Raw genomic sequence first — 15,829 nt, 5'->3', positions numbered from 1 at the left:
GAATAACCTCAAATCTCCCAAAATACTTCACCGATTGCTTTGAAATTTAGACACAATGTAGCATTTGAACAGGCGAATGTTTTTATGTATTCACATACCTACTATTATATAGATGTCACACTTATGACAGGTAAAAACATGCTTGGCCTCAAAAACAGCGCCATCTGCTGGACACCCAAGCAACACATCACAAAGGGCTGGAGCTGCCATTAGGGATCCGCAGCCTGGTCGCCCCCCACCGATCCTGCATGCTTGCCTCCCTCCAGAGCAGAACCAGGAGAAGGAGAACAGGAAAAGGGCAATGGGGCAGATAGGGAAATCCAGGCCTGGGAGAGGGGTGGGGCACAAGCCCAGGGGAGGGAGGGAAGGAGGCAGGCAAGGAGGTAGGCCCAGCCCAAGCCCCAGGCTCCCATAGCTTCACACCCTGCCCAGCCTTGCCTGGCACCACCTCATACCCACGCCTCCAGGAAGATTGGAGGCTCAGAAGGAAGGAAGGATTGAATGGTAGACTTGGTTCTCCTTAAAGCCTTCCATGCTCGGCACTTGGCTCTCCTCCTTACGGCCTCCATCCCCGTTTCCCTCTGCCCTCCCCCTGCCTCCAGGTCTAGCTGGTGTCGCCATTTGGGACCTACAACATGGATGCCCCTCACCGAGCCTGTCTGCCTGTCTCCCCCCAGAACCAGGAGAAAAAGAGTAGGCAAATGGGTGGCAGAGGAAATCCAGGTTGGGGAGAGGGGTAGTGCACGGGCCCAGGAGAGGGAGGGAAAGAGGCAGGCAAGGAGGTAGGCAGCCTCATGCCCTGGCCGGCCTTTGCCTGGCACTGCCTCACACCCGCACCTCCAGGAAGACTGGAGGCTCAGAAGGAAGGAAAGATTGAATGGTAGAAAGGGAGAGATAGATAGGAAGGAAGGAAAGGAATTCCCCAAAACACACTGATCATTATTATATAAACCAGTATTATTATTACTATCATCATTATATATACCAGTATTATTATATAGCTTATATAGGCCATTATTGTTATTTACACTTTTCCTATTATTATTTCACAGACAATGGAACAAGAAAAATGTTGTATACCCACAAACATTATGAAATTACATATATTAGAAACCAGCTCTTTCTCTTTTCTTTCTTTTCCATTTAAACAGATTGCACCTCAGCAACGTGTGGCCAGGTACAGCTAGTAGTATATACAGTCATCCTTGACTCATTAATTTCTGCATAAGATCATTGCGCTGAGGGGAAATTTTATTTATTTTAGTTTTTAAATTCTTTCTTTTCTCCCAATATAGGAATTTAAAGACTAACAATAAATATAAAACAATGCTAATTAAAAAGTGTGATATATATACACACACACACACACTGTTCATTTTGAGTGACATCATAACTCAAAAACCACTGGACAAATTGCCGCCAAATTTGGCCACAAGACACGTACTAACCCAAGGAGTGACCATCACTCAAAAATTTTGATTTTGTCATTTGGGAGTTGTAGTTTCTGGGATTTATAGTTTACCTACAATTAAAGAGCATTCTGAACTCCACCAACAATGGAATTGAACCAAACTTAGCAAACAGGGTTTGGTGGGCATTGACCTTGAGTTTTGGAGTTGTAGTTCACCTACATCCAGAGAGCACCATGGAGTCAAACAATTAAGGATCTAGACCAAACTTGGCATGAATACTCAATATGCCCAAATATGAACACAGATGGGGATATAGACCTTGACATTTGGGAGTTGTAGTTTCTGGGATTTATCGTTCACCTGCAATCAAAGAGCATTCTGAACCCCACAAACGACACAACTGGGGCAAACTTCCCACACAGAATCCCCATGACCAACATAAAATACTTAAGGGTATTTTCCAGTCCAACTCCCTCCACCAGGGCAAGAAAATGTAATCAAAGCCCTCCTGACAAACAGCCATCCAGCCACAGATATAGATAGATATATATGATTCACACAAAGATATAGTATCCTAGATTTGAAAGGGGCCCCTAAAGAAGAACAATGATATGTTGCCTGTTCCAGAGTAGGCGAACCAGACAATCTCTACATCAACACTGACAAAGAAACAGCAAGAAATGCCGCTTACCCACAAGCAGAAAGAAATTACATATATTAAAAACTAACACTTTCACAGTACTGGGCCACAGCAACGCGTGGCAGGGATGGCTAGTATAAATGTAATTTTTTAAACTATTAAATGTATTAAAACTTTATATCCACTTTTATACACAATCTTAAAAAGCCCCCCCCCCCCCAAAAAATTAATTTACAAAAGCCTAATGGCTGATGAATTGTTTTCATCTGCCTACAAAAAGCAAGCAGGGAGGGGCTATCCTGTCCTCTCTAGGAAGGGAATACTAAAATATGAGAGTGGCCATTGAGAAGACATTTCCCATGTTATCATCAAATAAGCTTGAAAGGATGGTAGGACAGAGAGAAAAGTCTCCCAAGACCATCATAGAGATCTAGTGGGCTCATAAGGATCTGCTTGTTGTTGCATGCATGAAAGTAGCCCAAAGGCAAAACCACACAACAGTGCCTTATCAGTGAGTAGCATAAGTCACTTCCTTTATTATTGTCACTTAGCTGCCAGTACAAAACACAGATGGGGAAAATCATTGTTCTTTCTGATGGTTCTATTATATTTTAGGACATATCTGTGATTGTAAAATTATGATTGTAATAGCATTTGCATGTTATACTGTGTATTATGTACCATAGACTGATATGTACCATCTGGGGCTCTTTCTGAGAATGCACAGAATATAAATATAAATAATCAAAGATGACCTGTTCACTTTCCTCTTTCTTAGAAGATCAGCTATATCTCCTTCAGTTTTTGTTAAAACACCAGCTTAGCAAACCGCCAACCAGAGGCTATAATAACTGAAGAATTAAAAAAATATATAGATATAATGGTCCTAGCACCAACTGTTGTTAACACAGTGGGGCAGTGAATAGCAAAAGTCAAAAATCGTGAAGAACAAACATAATTACATATACAAGAGAAAAATCAGTATCCTATTAACAGAACAGAAGATAATTGGTTAGATAATTGCTCCACTTAGAAACATCTGCATAGTTCTAGAAAACTATTATCTAAGTAAGGATGTGATGTTGACATGTTCAAAAGGCATTTTATATTAATAGAATTTCGGACATCACTTCCATAAAGTAGGAAGACATTGTTATATTCTGTTCCATACGTAGTCTTTAGGGTGGAATACATTTGCAAGAGAAAACAATGAGGAAAGATGTGGAAAATAAAATTGACTAGGAAAGGCTGCTGATGTATCAGAAGATGACAACCACTTTCTAATTCATGTACATTTTTTTCAATTTACTCAAGCAGAAAAGCAGTGAAAGAACAAAATGGACATGTGTTGAGTAAGGAATACTTTTTGGAGATTTATATGTTTTATTTTCAATTTAGATATTCATAAAAGTATGCATGAACCAAGACAATATTTCCTAACATCTCATACAATATTCGTATTTGTCTTACTCTTCTCTCCTCCCAATTTAGTGACTTCCCGTCCCTTAGGTTGGAGACATTCATATATAAGTCTTCCTTCCTATTGCATTGTTTTTCTAGTCTTCATTCTGACCTGACTGTTATTACTGTATTTATAAATTCCCTACACAGATCCTAACAGATTAAATTACGAAGATTTCTATAAAAACTTTTTTTCTTTTTTTTTACAAAGTTTAGAAATGGGTCCCAGCCCTTGATAAAAGGGGGTTTTTTTTGTATTTTTCTTTGTTCATCATTGCAAATTTGTCCATTTCTACTATTTTAAAGACTTTAACCATCCATTTTGAGTACTGAAATGTTTTATTATTATGTTACAAGCAAAGAGCAGTTAAGAAATTAATAAAAGTTTTGGAAGTAACGTGACCATTGCATGACTTTTGGTAGAAGACATAAGTTAGGTACACTTAAGGCAGAAAACATTCTTCTGGGCAAGCAGCTGAGCAACTTAGATCAAGAACAGGAAAATAAAACAGGTTTGTATGCCTGCCATACAGAATATGACGCGGCATCAATTGACGTACCACAGAATTATGGCTCAATTAATAATGATGAAGGGACACATTACTTCGTTGTATATATTACAGATTTCTCTTGAAGCTCAGCAAAGTCCTATTGTATACAGCCTGCATATTTTGTATTATTATTGAGTATCCACAGTAGATAACATATTTCTCAAAAATTATCCGATTCAAGTAAAGTATATTTCATTTCTCTTCATAGTCTATGCCATGGAAATGTGTTTTCCCTTGAGTAGAACCCTCAGGCTGCATAAAGCCAAACATGGTAAGCAAACATACCTCCAGACTCTCTCATAATCCCTCCAGTAGATAGACTCTGATTGTATCTGCAAGAGATTTTTAAAGGGATCATATGCAAATTGGATGAAGACCCAATCATTCCATTGTATACTCACTGAATTCCAGGTTGCTGGATCAGCACCAGCTGTGCAATCTGCATAGCTGAACTCAAGAGGCAAATACAAGAATTCCTTCTCTGTAAAGTTATGCGATTTCCCCCTTAAGAAATACTGTTCCAAGAAATCCCAAGTTACTACTAAATCTTCAAATAGAGAGAATAATTCAAATATGCAGATACAAGAAATCTTCCTTGACTATTGGGAATGCAGGTAAAGGAGCACATATTTAAATGCTTCCATACATGACTTCTCACAGGTATTAGGTGAATACTTCATTTTTAATCCACTATGATGCAAACAGGAACAAAGGCAATTTCTCTTTTATTTTATCTTGCTTTTAACTTAAGGTGAGAGGGCAGGTATGGCCTAAAAAGTTTGAGGAGAAGGATTGTGATAGGTATACTGGGAGTTTATGAGCATGGGTATTTGCTAAGAGGACCCTTGATAACCTGACTCTATTTCATTACAGATTTATTTTGTAGGAATTTAAATGTGCTGGTAGTAGGGGATTTGTGGCCCCTAGTAAGAGACTCCCTCCTGAGAGGAACAGAAGTGGTGATTTGCAAACATGGTCTCTAGACCTCTGTCCTATTGCTTAGTCTCAGCATTAGGCCTATTTAGATTGACAGTAAACACATCTCACTAATTCCATTGGTCTCCTCTAGTGAGAACTAACAAGAAGATTTGCCAGTGGTTCTGAAGTTACTTCTGCTAGTTCCTTCAATACCCTTGGATGTAGTTCATCTGGTCCTGGAGACTTGAATTGGTTTAGAGTAGCCAGGTATCCCTGGAATACTTCTTTACTTGTTTTGGGTTGCATTTGAGTTGCATTGGGTTGCATTTCCCCTATTACCTCATCCACCCTGTATTGTTTCTCCTATTGGGAGAAGTCTGAGGCAAAGAAGGTGTTGAGCAGCTCTGTCTTTTCCCTATGCCCTGTTAGCATTTCTCCACCTTCTCCACCTTCTACCATTTCCTTTTTCTACTGACATAACCAAAGAACCTTTTTTAAATTGGCTTTAATCTCTCTGGGAAACTTGTGTTTATTTTGTGCCTTAGCCTTATGAACCTTTTCCCTACATATGTTGGTTATTTGTTTGAATTCCTCTTTGGTGATTTCCCTCCTTTTTCAATTTTTGTGCATGCTTCTTTTGTGCATGTTCTCCTAAAGTCTAGAATGTGTGTTTGACTTCTCTTAGTTTCATCCTTTGTATCACAAACTCCAGGAGCACATGGTCACTCCCATCTAAAGTTCCCACCACTTCAATTTCATTGACCAGATCTTCAGTGTTGGTTAGGATCACATCCAGAATATCTGATCCCCTTGTTGCCTCTTCAACCTTCTGGACAATAAAATTATCTGCAAGGCAAGTGTTTTTTTTTTTGTTTTGTTTTTTTTTTTGGGACTCTGCACTCTTGGTAAAGTTTGCTTCCCAACAAATATCAGAGTAGTTTAAATCCTCCATTACTACTATATCTCTTCTTTCTGCTTGTTTGGTCCTCTCGTCAAGAAAGTCTTTATCCAGTTCTTCCGTCTGGCTTGAGGATCTGTAGTAGACCCCTACAACTACATCTTTTTCAGTCCTTGTTCCCTTAATTCTTATCCAGATGCTCTCAACCTGGTTTCCAGGATTAAAGTCTTGCATCAATTCACATGTGTAAAATTGTTGACATATAATGCTACTCCACCACCTCTCTTGTTTGGTCTATTTGTCTGAAATAAGTTATACCCCTCCATTGCCCTTAGTTGTTTATTTGAGAGTATTGCCCCTTTGCCACTTGGTATTTGTTGTGTTTGTCCAACCTTCTCTTTAGCCTTTTGTCTGTTCACTTCAGGCCTTGATAAACTATTGTTCCCAAGGGTAATATCCAGGAAGCCAGGATTCTTCACTTATGCAGAAAAAACAAAATGCACGATTCAGGGTGGGTGATGTCTGGCTCAACAGCAGTCTATGTGGAAAAAAATATGGGAGTCTTAATGGACAGCAAGTTAAGCATGAGCCATTGGTGTGGTGCAGCAGCTAAAGAAATGAGATTTTGGCCCACATCAAAAAGATTATAGTGTCTACAATCAAGGGAAGTAACGGTGCCCACCTATTCTGCTTTGGTCAGACCTCATCTAGAATACTGCGTCCAAGTCTGGGCATCACAATTTTAGAGAGATATTGACAAAATGGAATGTGTCCAGAGCACGGCATGACTAAAATGATCAGAGGTCTAGAGACCATGCCCTAAGAGGAGTGTCTTAAAGAGTTGGATATGTTTGGCCTGCAAAAAAAGAAAGTTGAGAGGAGACATCACCATGTTTAAATATTTGAAAGGATGTCACAAGGAAGAGGAAACTGGCTTGTTTTCTACTGCCCTGCAGACTAGGACTCGGAGCAATGGGTTCAAATTAAAGGAAAGGAGATTCCAACTGAACATTAGGAAGAACTTCCTGACTGTAAGAACTATTCAACACTGAAACTCTCTGCCTTGCAGTATGGTGGAAACACCTTCCTTGGAAGCTTTTAAACAGAGGCTGGATGGCCATCTGTCAGGGATACTTTGACTATGGAGGGGATTGGACTAGATGGCCCATGTAGCCTCTTACAACACTTATGAGTCTATGAAACAATGTAATATTTATGAACAATGAATTTTATTAAATTTGTTTTATTTCACCTTGGGTATCAAATTTAAATGTTATGGACACCTAATTTGGTTTGCTGTTTTTCATGCCACTGTTACTTATTTTGATGTTATGATAGGTTACTATGGGACTTCTTTTGGAAGAATCAGAGTGTAAACATTAAAGAAGGCCTAGATAAATCTTTTTCTAAGATGCTGGCTTTCTACATACAAGGATTTGTTTTTCAAAACAAGAATTTTCAAACATATGTTTAGTCAATGGTGGTAGAATTCAGGAAGGAATACACTACCTGCAAATTCTACATGTTCCAAGTAAGTAGTCATGAGAGCATAAGAAACAATCATGACTTATATATCACTCTCCCCCTAAGGTACTTCTTTTTCAGATACATCTGGTGTAGAAACTGTCTACAACATAGAAAGTACACAAAACTGAAAGTAGATGTAACACAAAGCCTTCACTAAAAATGTATGAACATACATTTTTAGACAGACACTACTACTGGGAGATTACTACTCAGCCTCATGCCTTTGTTCTATGAGGTACTGTATTTCTAACCCCTGTATCAATCCACTAGAGGCACTCAGAGATTTAGAGGAAGCTATCATCAATCTGCTGGTGATAGATAACACTAGTTGTCTTTTACATCTATCAAAATCAGTGGAAATGTGATGCCACTGGTCGGATTCAGAGATGGGTTGAATGAGGACTAATAAACTGAAGCTTAAGCCTGACAAGTCAGAGGTTCAATGGACAGGTTTGCTTACACTCTGTTCATCATATTCTGTTAAAAGACATATTTGCATTTGAGGATGCTTTTGGAGCCAACTTTGTCACCAGGATTTTGTCACCTTGCTGGTTTGTCACAACCAGGTGATGCACCAGCTGCACTGTCTCCTCACTAAGGACCTTTAAGTCATAGTTCTTTCCTGGATAAAAAACAATTAAGCCATGATCCAGTATCTTCCCTGTCAGAGTGGTGCAATGCGTTTCATAAACTGGGCTGCCTATAAAGGATCCTGCAACATTGTAGTTACTCCAGAATACAGAGGCTAGGAGATTAATTGCAAACATTCACTGTGGATTCCGCTTGCTAGTGCTTAAAAGAGTTCCTCTCACTCTTGGGCCTTTTTCTGAGTACAAATCAAATTCTTATGATTACTTTTAAAGTCATTCATGGCTTGGGACATGGGTACCTAAAGGAGCAGTGCCATTCAATTTCCTTTGCTCCCAAAAAGCATGTTAACAGAAATCCTTCAAAGTGGTATTTTCATGTAATGCTTTCTTTTCTCAGTAAAAAAAGAGATAGGCATGAAAAATGTGAGTTTCAATTCCTGCAATCTTCAGTTAAAAGGTTCTCAGCTACCAGAATAAAGGTGAAAAATGACTGAGTCATTGGTAAACCATTGTAAGTTGGAAGAGACTGCAGACCTTTAAAAAGCGGGGGGGGGGGGGGGGCTTCTTAAAATTAGTTTCTGGAATTCTCCAGCCAGAATACTTACTGACCATTCTACTTACAGGAATATGGGAGTTGTAGTTCAAAACTGTAACTTTCCCAAAGGCTGGATACTGTTTTGAGCTGGATGGACAACTGTCTGAGTAGGTTTCATATGGAAAACAGATTTCATTGTATTACTTCTTAGTACAAATTTGCTTCATCGTTTCACCATAATGAAAATATAAAGCTATAGAAGAAGGCTGGTACAATGAGGTTTTATTCACCATAAATATCTACAGAGAATATCCCATGGGCTTAGATGCCTCTACACTAATGCCCAGAGCATGAGAAATAAACAAAATGAACTAGAACTCCTGGCACAACAAAACAGTTACAATGTAATAGGCATCACTGAAACCTGGTGGGATGAGTATTATAACTGGAATGTAGTCATGGATAGAAACATTTTAGCCACGACCCAACTTATTTCAGAGAAAAAGACCTAATGGGGAAGGGGGTAGAGTACCATTACATGTTACGAATGGTTTCATCTGTGAAGAGGTGCAGGACTTCAATCCTGACAACTAGACTGAGAGCATATGGATAAAAATTAAGGAGTGAGAATTGAAAACGATGTAGTTGTGGGGGTCTACTACAGATCTCCAAGCCAGAATGAAGAACTGGATGAAGCCATCCTTGAACAGATGATCCAACATACCAAAAGAAGAGATATACACGTAGTAGTAATAATTGGCCCATGTAGCCTCTTCCAACTCTATGATTCTATGAAGCTGCCTTTATTTATTTATTTTCCCAAAAAACTTTTGGAAATGCCATAGCTTCAGCCAAAATTCTGAAGTAAGGCACAATTATGTCATTTTGGGAAGAAACAACAGCTGAACAGGAAGGACCTCAGAGAAATGCAGAAACCAGGAAAAATGAACACTCAGGGGTTCCAAATAATTAAATTCAACTTCAGCACAAACATCATAACCCAAAATCAGCTGGTTAATAGATACTACCTAGATCACATTCACTGAAGTGTTCTACTGCAGAAACTCATTATCTTTTTTCAGTTTTCCTTCAACAGCAGGTTCTTCTGACATTATCTCCATTTCCTAATCATATGATTCTATTTCAAGACTAAATTCAAAGAATAACTAGCTTTGTAGAATGGTGCAGTGACAAAATGTTGGGTTTCTGTGTGGAAAAATGCAGTCCAGATTGGTAGTTAAGCTTATTGAGAGCCGAGTTGCTGCATCTCAGTCTAACCTATTTTTGCAGTACAGAATCCTGAGCTCACTGAGAAAATATGGGATACAGACAAATAAAAAATAGATTCATTAGAGAGAGAATCAGATTTAATCTGAAATCCCAGTCTATATGCATACTATTGTGCAAGGAAATGTTTCATAAAAAGGAGTCTGAAAAACTGATAAGGGAGGCAATCATATATCCACACAGATAGACTCAATTACCTTTTGACTTCAACTTGTACTATGCAGAGGCAATCAGCATTGATTAAAAATGCCACTAGCAGAAACATTTCTCCAAATTGTCCTCAGCAAATACTATAACAAAGCCCTAGGTAAAATAAATAAACTAACTAACAGCAAAACAGCACAGAGGAATGTGACAATAAAGCATGACCGAAAAATTCCAGGGAGACTCGGTCTGCAACAGAGCATCAAAAGTGAGATGTTAGAGATCTTCCAGCTGCAATTGCTACAAAACATCCAGGCCCAAGAGAAGTATTGGAGGCTTATTCTAAAGATTTCTGTCAGGAGGATGTGAAAGGAAGAGTCCAATAAACCTCCAAGTTCTGACTCTGCCTTAATAAATCTGCAAATCATAGAAAAGCACATCTGAACAGCTGGCAGATGAATTGTGAACCTACTCCTCTCTTGAACTGCAGTTTATCCAAAGTGTACATGCCTTTTATGATAAGGAAACAAGTATGGAATTCAGGCCTTGAATTTTATATGGCATGCCAAGCAAGTCTAAGAAAGTGTTTCAAGAATCAGTTTGTGTTTTTTTTTTTATATATAATTCCCAGGGAAACAGGGTTTTGGGTTTTTTTAGGAAAGAAAATGAGAAGGCTGGGTGATAACCCCAGATCTGAAAACAGAATAAATCCAGTTACTCAACAGCCTGTGAACTGTTTTCACTTAAACAGAACCTAATTGGCTCTTTAATGGCCTCTCTGTGAATATCCTGTTCTGTAATATGAGCGATTAGGCCACCAGAATTTATAGTTTATAGGGCTGAACTTATAGTCTCACCAAACTGCCTAACATTTTATGGATGTATTTTAGTGTTATTTTGTTTCTCTGCTTTCAAATGCTTATGTGATCAGACAAATAATTGTATCCAACAAAAGGTCCTGGTCTCCCATATGCAGTATACTCTCTTGAAGCTATTGTCTCCTTTCCTGCCAACGAAGAGAGGCCACACAGCACAAATCAGAAATCAGCTTAACATATTTGCCGAGTTGGGGGTTTCCCACAAAGGAATAATAATTGCTACATGATATAATTCTTTCAGGGGGTTTTGCACCAGGGAACATCTCCAGTAAGTCTGTGGACATAACTTCCAATATCATTTTCTTGCAATAAATCTTTTCTGGAAATAAAATTCTTGAAGCCCCCTTGTCTATTTAACAACCAGCCTTTTTTGAAATAATGACTTCCCCTCAATTTTTTTAAAAAAGCACTGAGCAAGGATGTAAAATCTACAAACAGACATTGGCAAATCTGTTTCTCTGTCAATCACTCTGCAGGGCTTAGGTTCAAGTCACAGGGACACAGGCTTTCCTCAGAATGAGCAATGCAATTGCTAAATCTGGGCTTGTATAAGTAATGCCACTATCAGCAATGATTTAACGGTCAAGGGTCTTCATTAGTGAATTCTATGGAATGCCCCACAACTTGACATTTATATCCTGACGGTTAAATATAAATTTGTCACACTGGACAGAACATGACTTCTCTCCAGACAGGGCCATTTCTTCATCTTTCCAAACCGTTCAGCTGAACAAGATTTTGCAAAACGGTGATAGTGAAGATTTCTTGGGTTAGTGCTAAATATCAAGTTTCTTTTGGAACGAACTGAATACATTCACCAACACTTTCAACACCAGTCTTTCTTTAATACCTTTCAGCACAGGTTTTCAAGAACATGTCATTTCTCAGGAGTCACACGTAGGACTGTTTTTCTACACCTCCCCAGGAACTTTACTAATAGATAACAAAAATATTTTTGATAAATAAACACATAAAGTGCCGTGCTTCAAGAATGTCAGATGGTTGTGGTTGCCAGAATTATTTTTCTCCAACTGGGGATATAAGCCTTGCTTCAAAATTTATTCTTTCTCAAAATTGGATTGCTATAATGAACAATTACAGGGATGTATTGTCGAAGGCTTTCATGGCCGGAATCCATGGGTTGTTGTAGGTTTTTCCAGGCTATATGGCCATGTTCTGGAGGCAATTACAGGGATGTGGACCATAAGGTCCTCTAGATGTTGTTAACTTCAACTCCCAGCCTTGCTCATCACTGGCTGTGCTGACTAAGACTGCTAACAATCACCATAAAAGTAAACCAGTTGGGTGATGATTGCCACCTTGATCTATAGCTGTAATTGGCACAAAAAACATCCCTCTTCTGACATAGGATATTTTACTGGACTGGTTCATAGTTCGGCTCTTCATCAAGGTGCTGTTTTTGGTCATAGCTTCTTCTATCAAAAAATATCAAATATTGATTTCTGCCCCTAGTTGCTCCTACAACTATTTTGGTTTTATGTGTTCTACTGTGCATAGTTTAAATGTGCTGGGATGGGATGTATTAAAATAGAATGAAAGAGCTAAATCCAATGCCCAATCCTGATTAAGTTCATTCAATCAATGACTAAATTTTAAATAACTTTACTGTACCTGAAATTACCAATTGGATTTAGGTTAAGAGTGGGACTCACAGCTCTCCTGGGGTTGCTACACTGTAAATCCCTTCAACTTTTGCAAGTATAACCAAAAGTAAGGAATGTTGGGAGCAGGAGCAAAACACGAACTGAAGAATTATATGCAACAAAGTCCTGATTTAGCTCATAAATTGTTTATAGAGATTACAACCAAAGCATAAAAGAGTCAGAAATGTTAGGATGTTGGTGAGCATATTTCCAATATCAAATACTCAGTCTGACATCCTGAGGTTGGTAGATGACTACTTGAGTACTAATACAGTAAGTCCTTGGTGTCTGCTGGGGTTTGGTTCCAGGACACCCCATGGATACCAAAATCCGTGGATGTTGAAGTCCCATCATACAAAATAGTGTAGTAAAATGGTGTTGCTTTTATAAAATGGAAAAATCAAAGTTTGCTGTTTTGATTTGTTTTTCAGGGGTGATTGAACCTGTAAATGCAGAATCTATGGATATGGCAGACTGACTTTAAATCAATCCCTTTTAAAAATGAAACAGAAGAAATTGAACGTTGCATCAAAAGGTCAGCTATCTAACACTGGACAAACAGACAGAATGGACTCTTTTGTAAATATAAACACAAGACACTTGGTAATGAGGGTTATCATGGCTTTGTACAAACATATGGTACAATGCCATATTTACTTACCTTTAAGTCTCAGTGAACTCAACTATGTAAACATGTATACTCAACAAGCAATTCCCATTTTAAAAAGAGGATACACTACAATTGTTTTTATTTCGCTAAATTCAATTGCTAGTCCCAACTAGAATACCTCCATCAAATAAATAGGACTTACAAAAACATTGATGCACCATTGAATAATTGATTCAATGAATCTGCTCTGAGAATTGAATGTGGGCCCTAATCTCCTATGTGTAAGCAATCCAAGCTTTAAATCACCTTCAAATCAAATATATAGCTGTATTTTTTCTTACTACAATTCAGAACTCCTTGCTTTCTAAATAGTTAAAACTAAGAATGGTAATCATTCTACTGTCAATTGCTCTCTTGATCTATAACCTGGTTGTACTGTGGTATATGCATTCTTCATTTTGCTGAATGTTTTCAACATGGTTTTGAAATAAAACTCTACATTTCTTAATGGACACATCTCATTAACATAACAAGACATGTATTTAAAAGCATTGTAAATGGCAACAAATGTTTTGGATTACTTCTAAAAATAACTTCTGGCTGCAGTGCTCATATTCTTGATCACTCACCTCTCCATCACTATCAGATATAACAATGCATGCATCTACAAAACTGCTCTTCAAGTTGATATCTGATAGTTTCCTTGAGTCTTCTTCTTCTTCTTGGTTCTGGCCCTGGGGATCAAGCTTATCTGCCATCTTCCGCTTCTTCTTTGGCATCCTTTCCACTGCAACATAAAGATGTAAAACCATTTAGTTGCCCCTGTTTAGTTTTCCTCAATAGATTGCTGTCTTATAACTTAGAAACAATGTACACTAAATCTTCATTCTTCTCACATAGTCCCAAAGATTTTGGTTTATAACAGAGACACTCTTTAAGTCTCAGCTCATGCAGCTAAGAGCATCTTGTACAGTGAATGTGACTTTCAAAGGGTTGGAAACTCCAGGCTAACAGCACGCACCAGCACCATGAGTAAGGAAGCCTATTTCGGACCTGCACAACATTATGTATTGAACATCAAGTTTCCATCCCAACTCTCTATTAGTCTCAACTCTGCTTCACTGCTGATGCAGAACAAACTCAGACAGTAGATCATGCTAAGCTCAGCATTCTAGTAAGGGAAGACCAAAGCATCAGAAGCAGTTGCCAGCTTTCATATTCAATTAGGTGCAGGTTAGGAATAACTTCTTTCAAATATGATTCTCACACACCAACAGTCTGAAGGTATGCTGTAAAAATAAGGCAATGGTCAGAAAAGGGGAAAATCCCAAATGACAATTTGAGAAAGGAAAAGTCAAGGACACTTCAGCTCCTGCTAAGGACAAAGCTGTTCACCAAACCGTGTGCTCAGAGTGCCCTCTGCTGGAACAGACTGTGGCTATCTTTCTTGTTCTCTGCCTTTAAGTCATTTGCAATATGTGGCAATAGCAAGGCAACCCCATCACAGGGTTTTCTTGGCACAATTTGTTCAGAGGGAATTTGCCTTTCTCGGGGGGCTGAGATTGTGCAACATGCCCAAGGTCACTACTGTTCCAGAAATAGCATTCTGTAGAAGCAGGAGGGTGGATGCTGCTGTCTATTCGCTCTCCAAATGCTAAGAGCAGTGTGAAATAGATGGGAGGGCAGGTGCAAATGCAATTAGAGTCAGGGCTTTTGGCAAAGTTTTTTCCTTGCCAGACTATACATAGCAAGAGGGCTACATAACAAGCTTTATTAGTGAAAGCATGGCCAGAAAAGCTGATTAGGGCCCTTGGCCAACTGAAAGATGCAGTAACATGACAGAAGCTTTTCCTCTACGTTCTTGAAAGCTTTTCTGGCAATTTATTCAGCATGTAACCTGGTCACAAAATTCAGCTAGCATTTCTTTTATGGATATGACACCATAACAATAAGCCTATAAAACAATAATGTCACACACAGGATAAGACAGGATAATGGCCACACAGCCCTTCAGATGTTGCTAAACTGCAGCTTTCAGCATTCCTGACAACCGACAATGCTAACCAAGGGGTCTGCCGGGGCTTGTAGTCCAGGAACATCTAAAGATCCACATTATTTCCATCCCTCTAATACTCAAAGTCTATAGTGCTGAGAAGGCTATTCTTGGTTCTCTGGCTACAAGCACAGCGGCCACTATCTCTTAATTTCATTCCATACTTTTTTTCCAATGCAGGACACACAATGCTTTTAAAAATAAATGAAAACAAAATACATCTGCTGATAGGAAGATATCCCCTTCTTGTGAGCTCCATGTGCTCATCAAATCTACCTGTGCGGATAGTGGAGCTGAAAGAAAACATCTCAAACCTTTCAGAGCCTAGACCAAACCCTTTTGTGCCAAGAAACACACAGGTGGCCAGTGAAGTTGTTGCAGCAAAGAATTCCTATCCTGTACCTAGCTCCCATCGCTAAAGGTCCTACAAACAGTTACACCCATGTACAGTGCATCTCAGTAATCCAAATGGGATGTAAACAAATCAGCTGACATACACTGCAGCACTCCTAGCCACAGCTGAAATATGAGCATCCAGACTCAAGGCTCTGTTCAAGCAGAAATTTTATACCACTGGTCCAGTTTGTTCTTGTTACAGCACCGCTATCATTCTCTTTGAAATTGGGTGTTTGTGAAACATTAAGACTACTGTTCATCTATT

At 38.8% G+C, this 15,829-nt stretch overlaps 1 protein-coding gene across 4 annotated transcripts in view; it reads right to left on the bottom strand.

Moving 5' to 3' along the window:
* UIMC1 (ubiquitin interaction motif containing 1) overlaps positions 1-15,829 on the bottom strand; it is a 93,236-nt gene that overhangs the window by 64,420 nt on the left and 12,987 nt on the right. For all 4 annotated transcript variants that reach the window (XR_009630787.2, XM_060765619.2, XM_060765620.2 and 1 more), the window contains exon 2: positions 13,745-13,902. Coding sequence is in view for 3 of the 4 variants with exons in the window: in XM_060765619.2 (XP_060621602.2) it covers positions 13,745-13,894 (150 nt within the window). In the remaining variant the exon portion in view is untranslated. The remainder of the gene's footprint in view (positions 1-13,744; positions 13,903-15,829) is intronic.

The sequence above is a fragment of the Anolis sagrei genome, chromosome 2, assembly GCF_037176765.1.
Source record: "Anolis sagrei isolate rAnoSag1 chromosome 2, rAnoSag1.mat, whole genome shotgun sequence".
NCBI classification, from domain to species: Eukaryota; Metazoa; Chordata; class Lepidosauria; order Squamata; family Dactyloidae; genus Anolis; species Anolis sagrei.
This window is presented reverse-complemented; position numbering and strand designations above follow the sequence as displayed.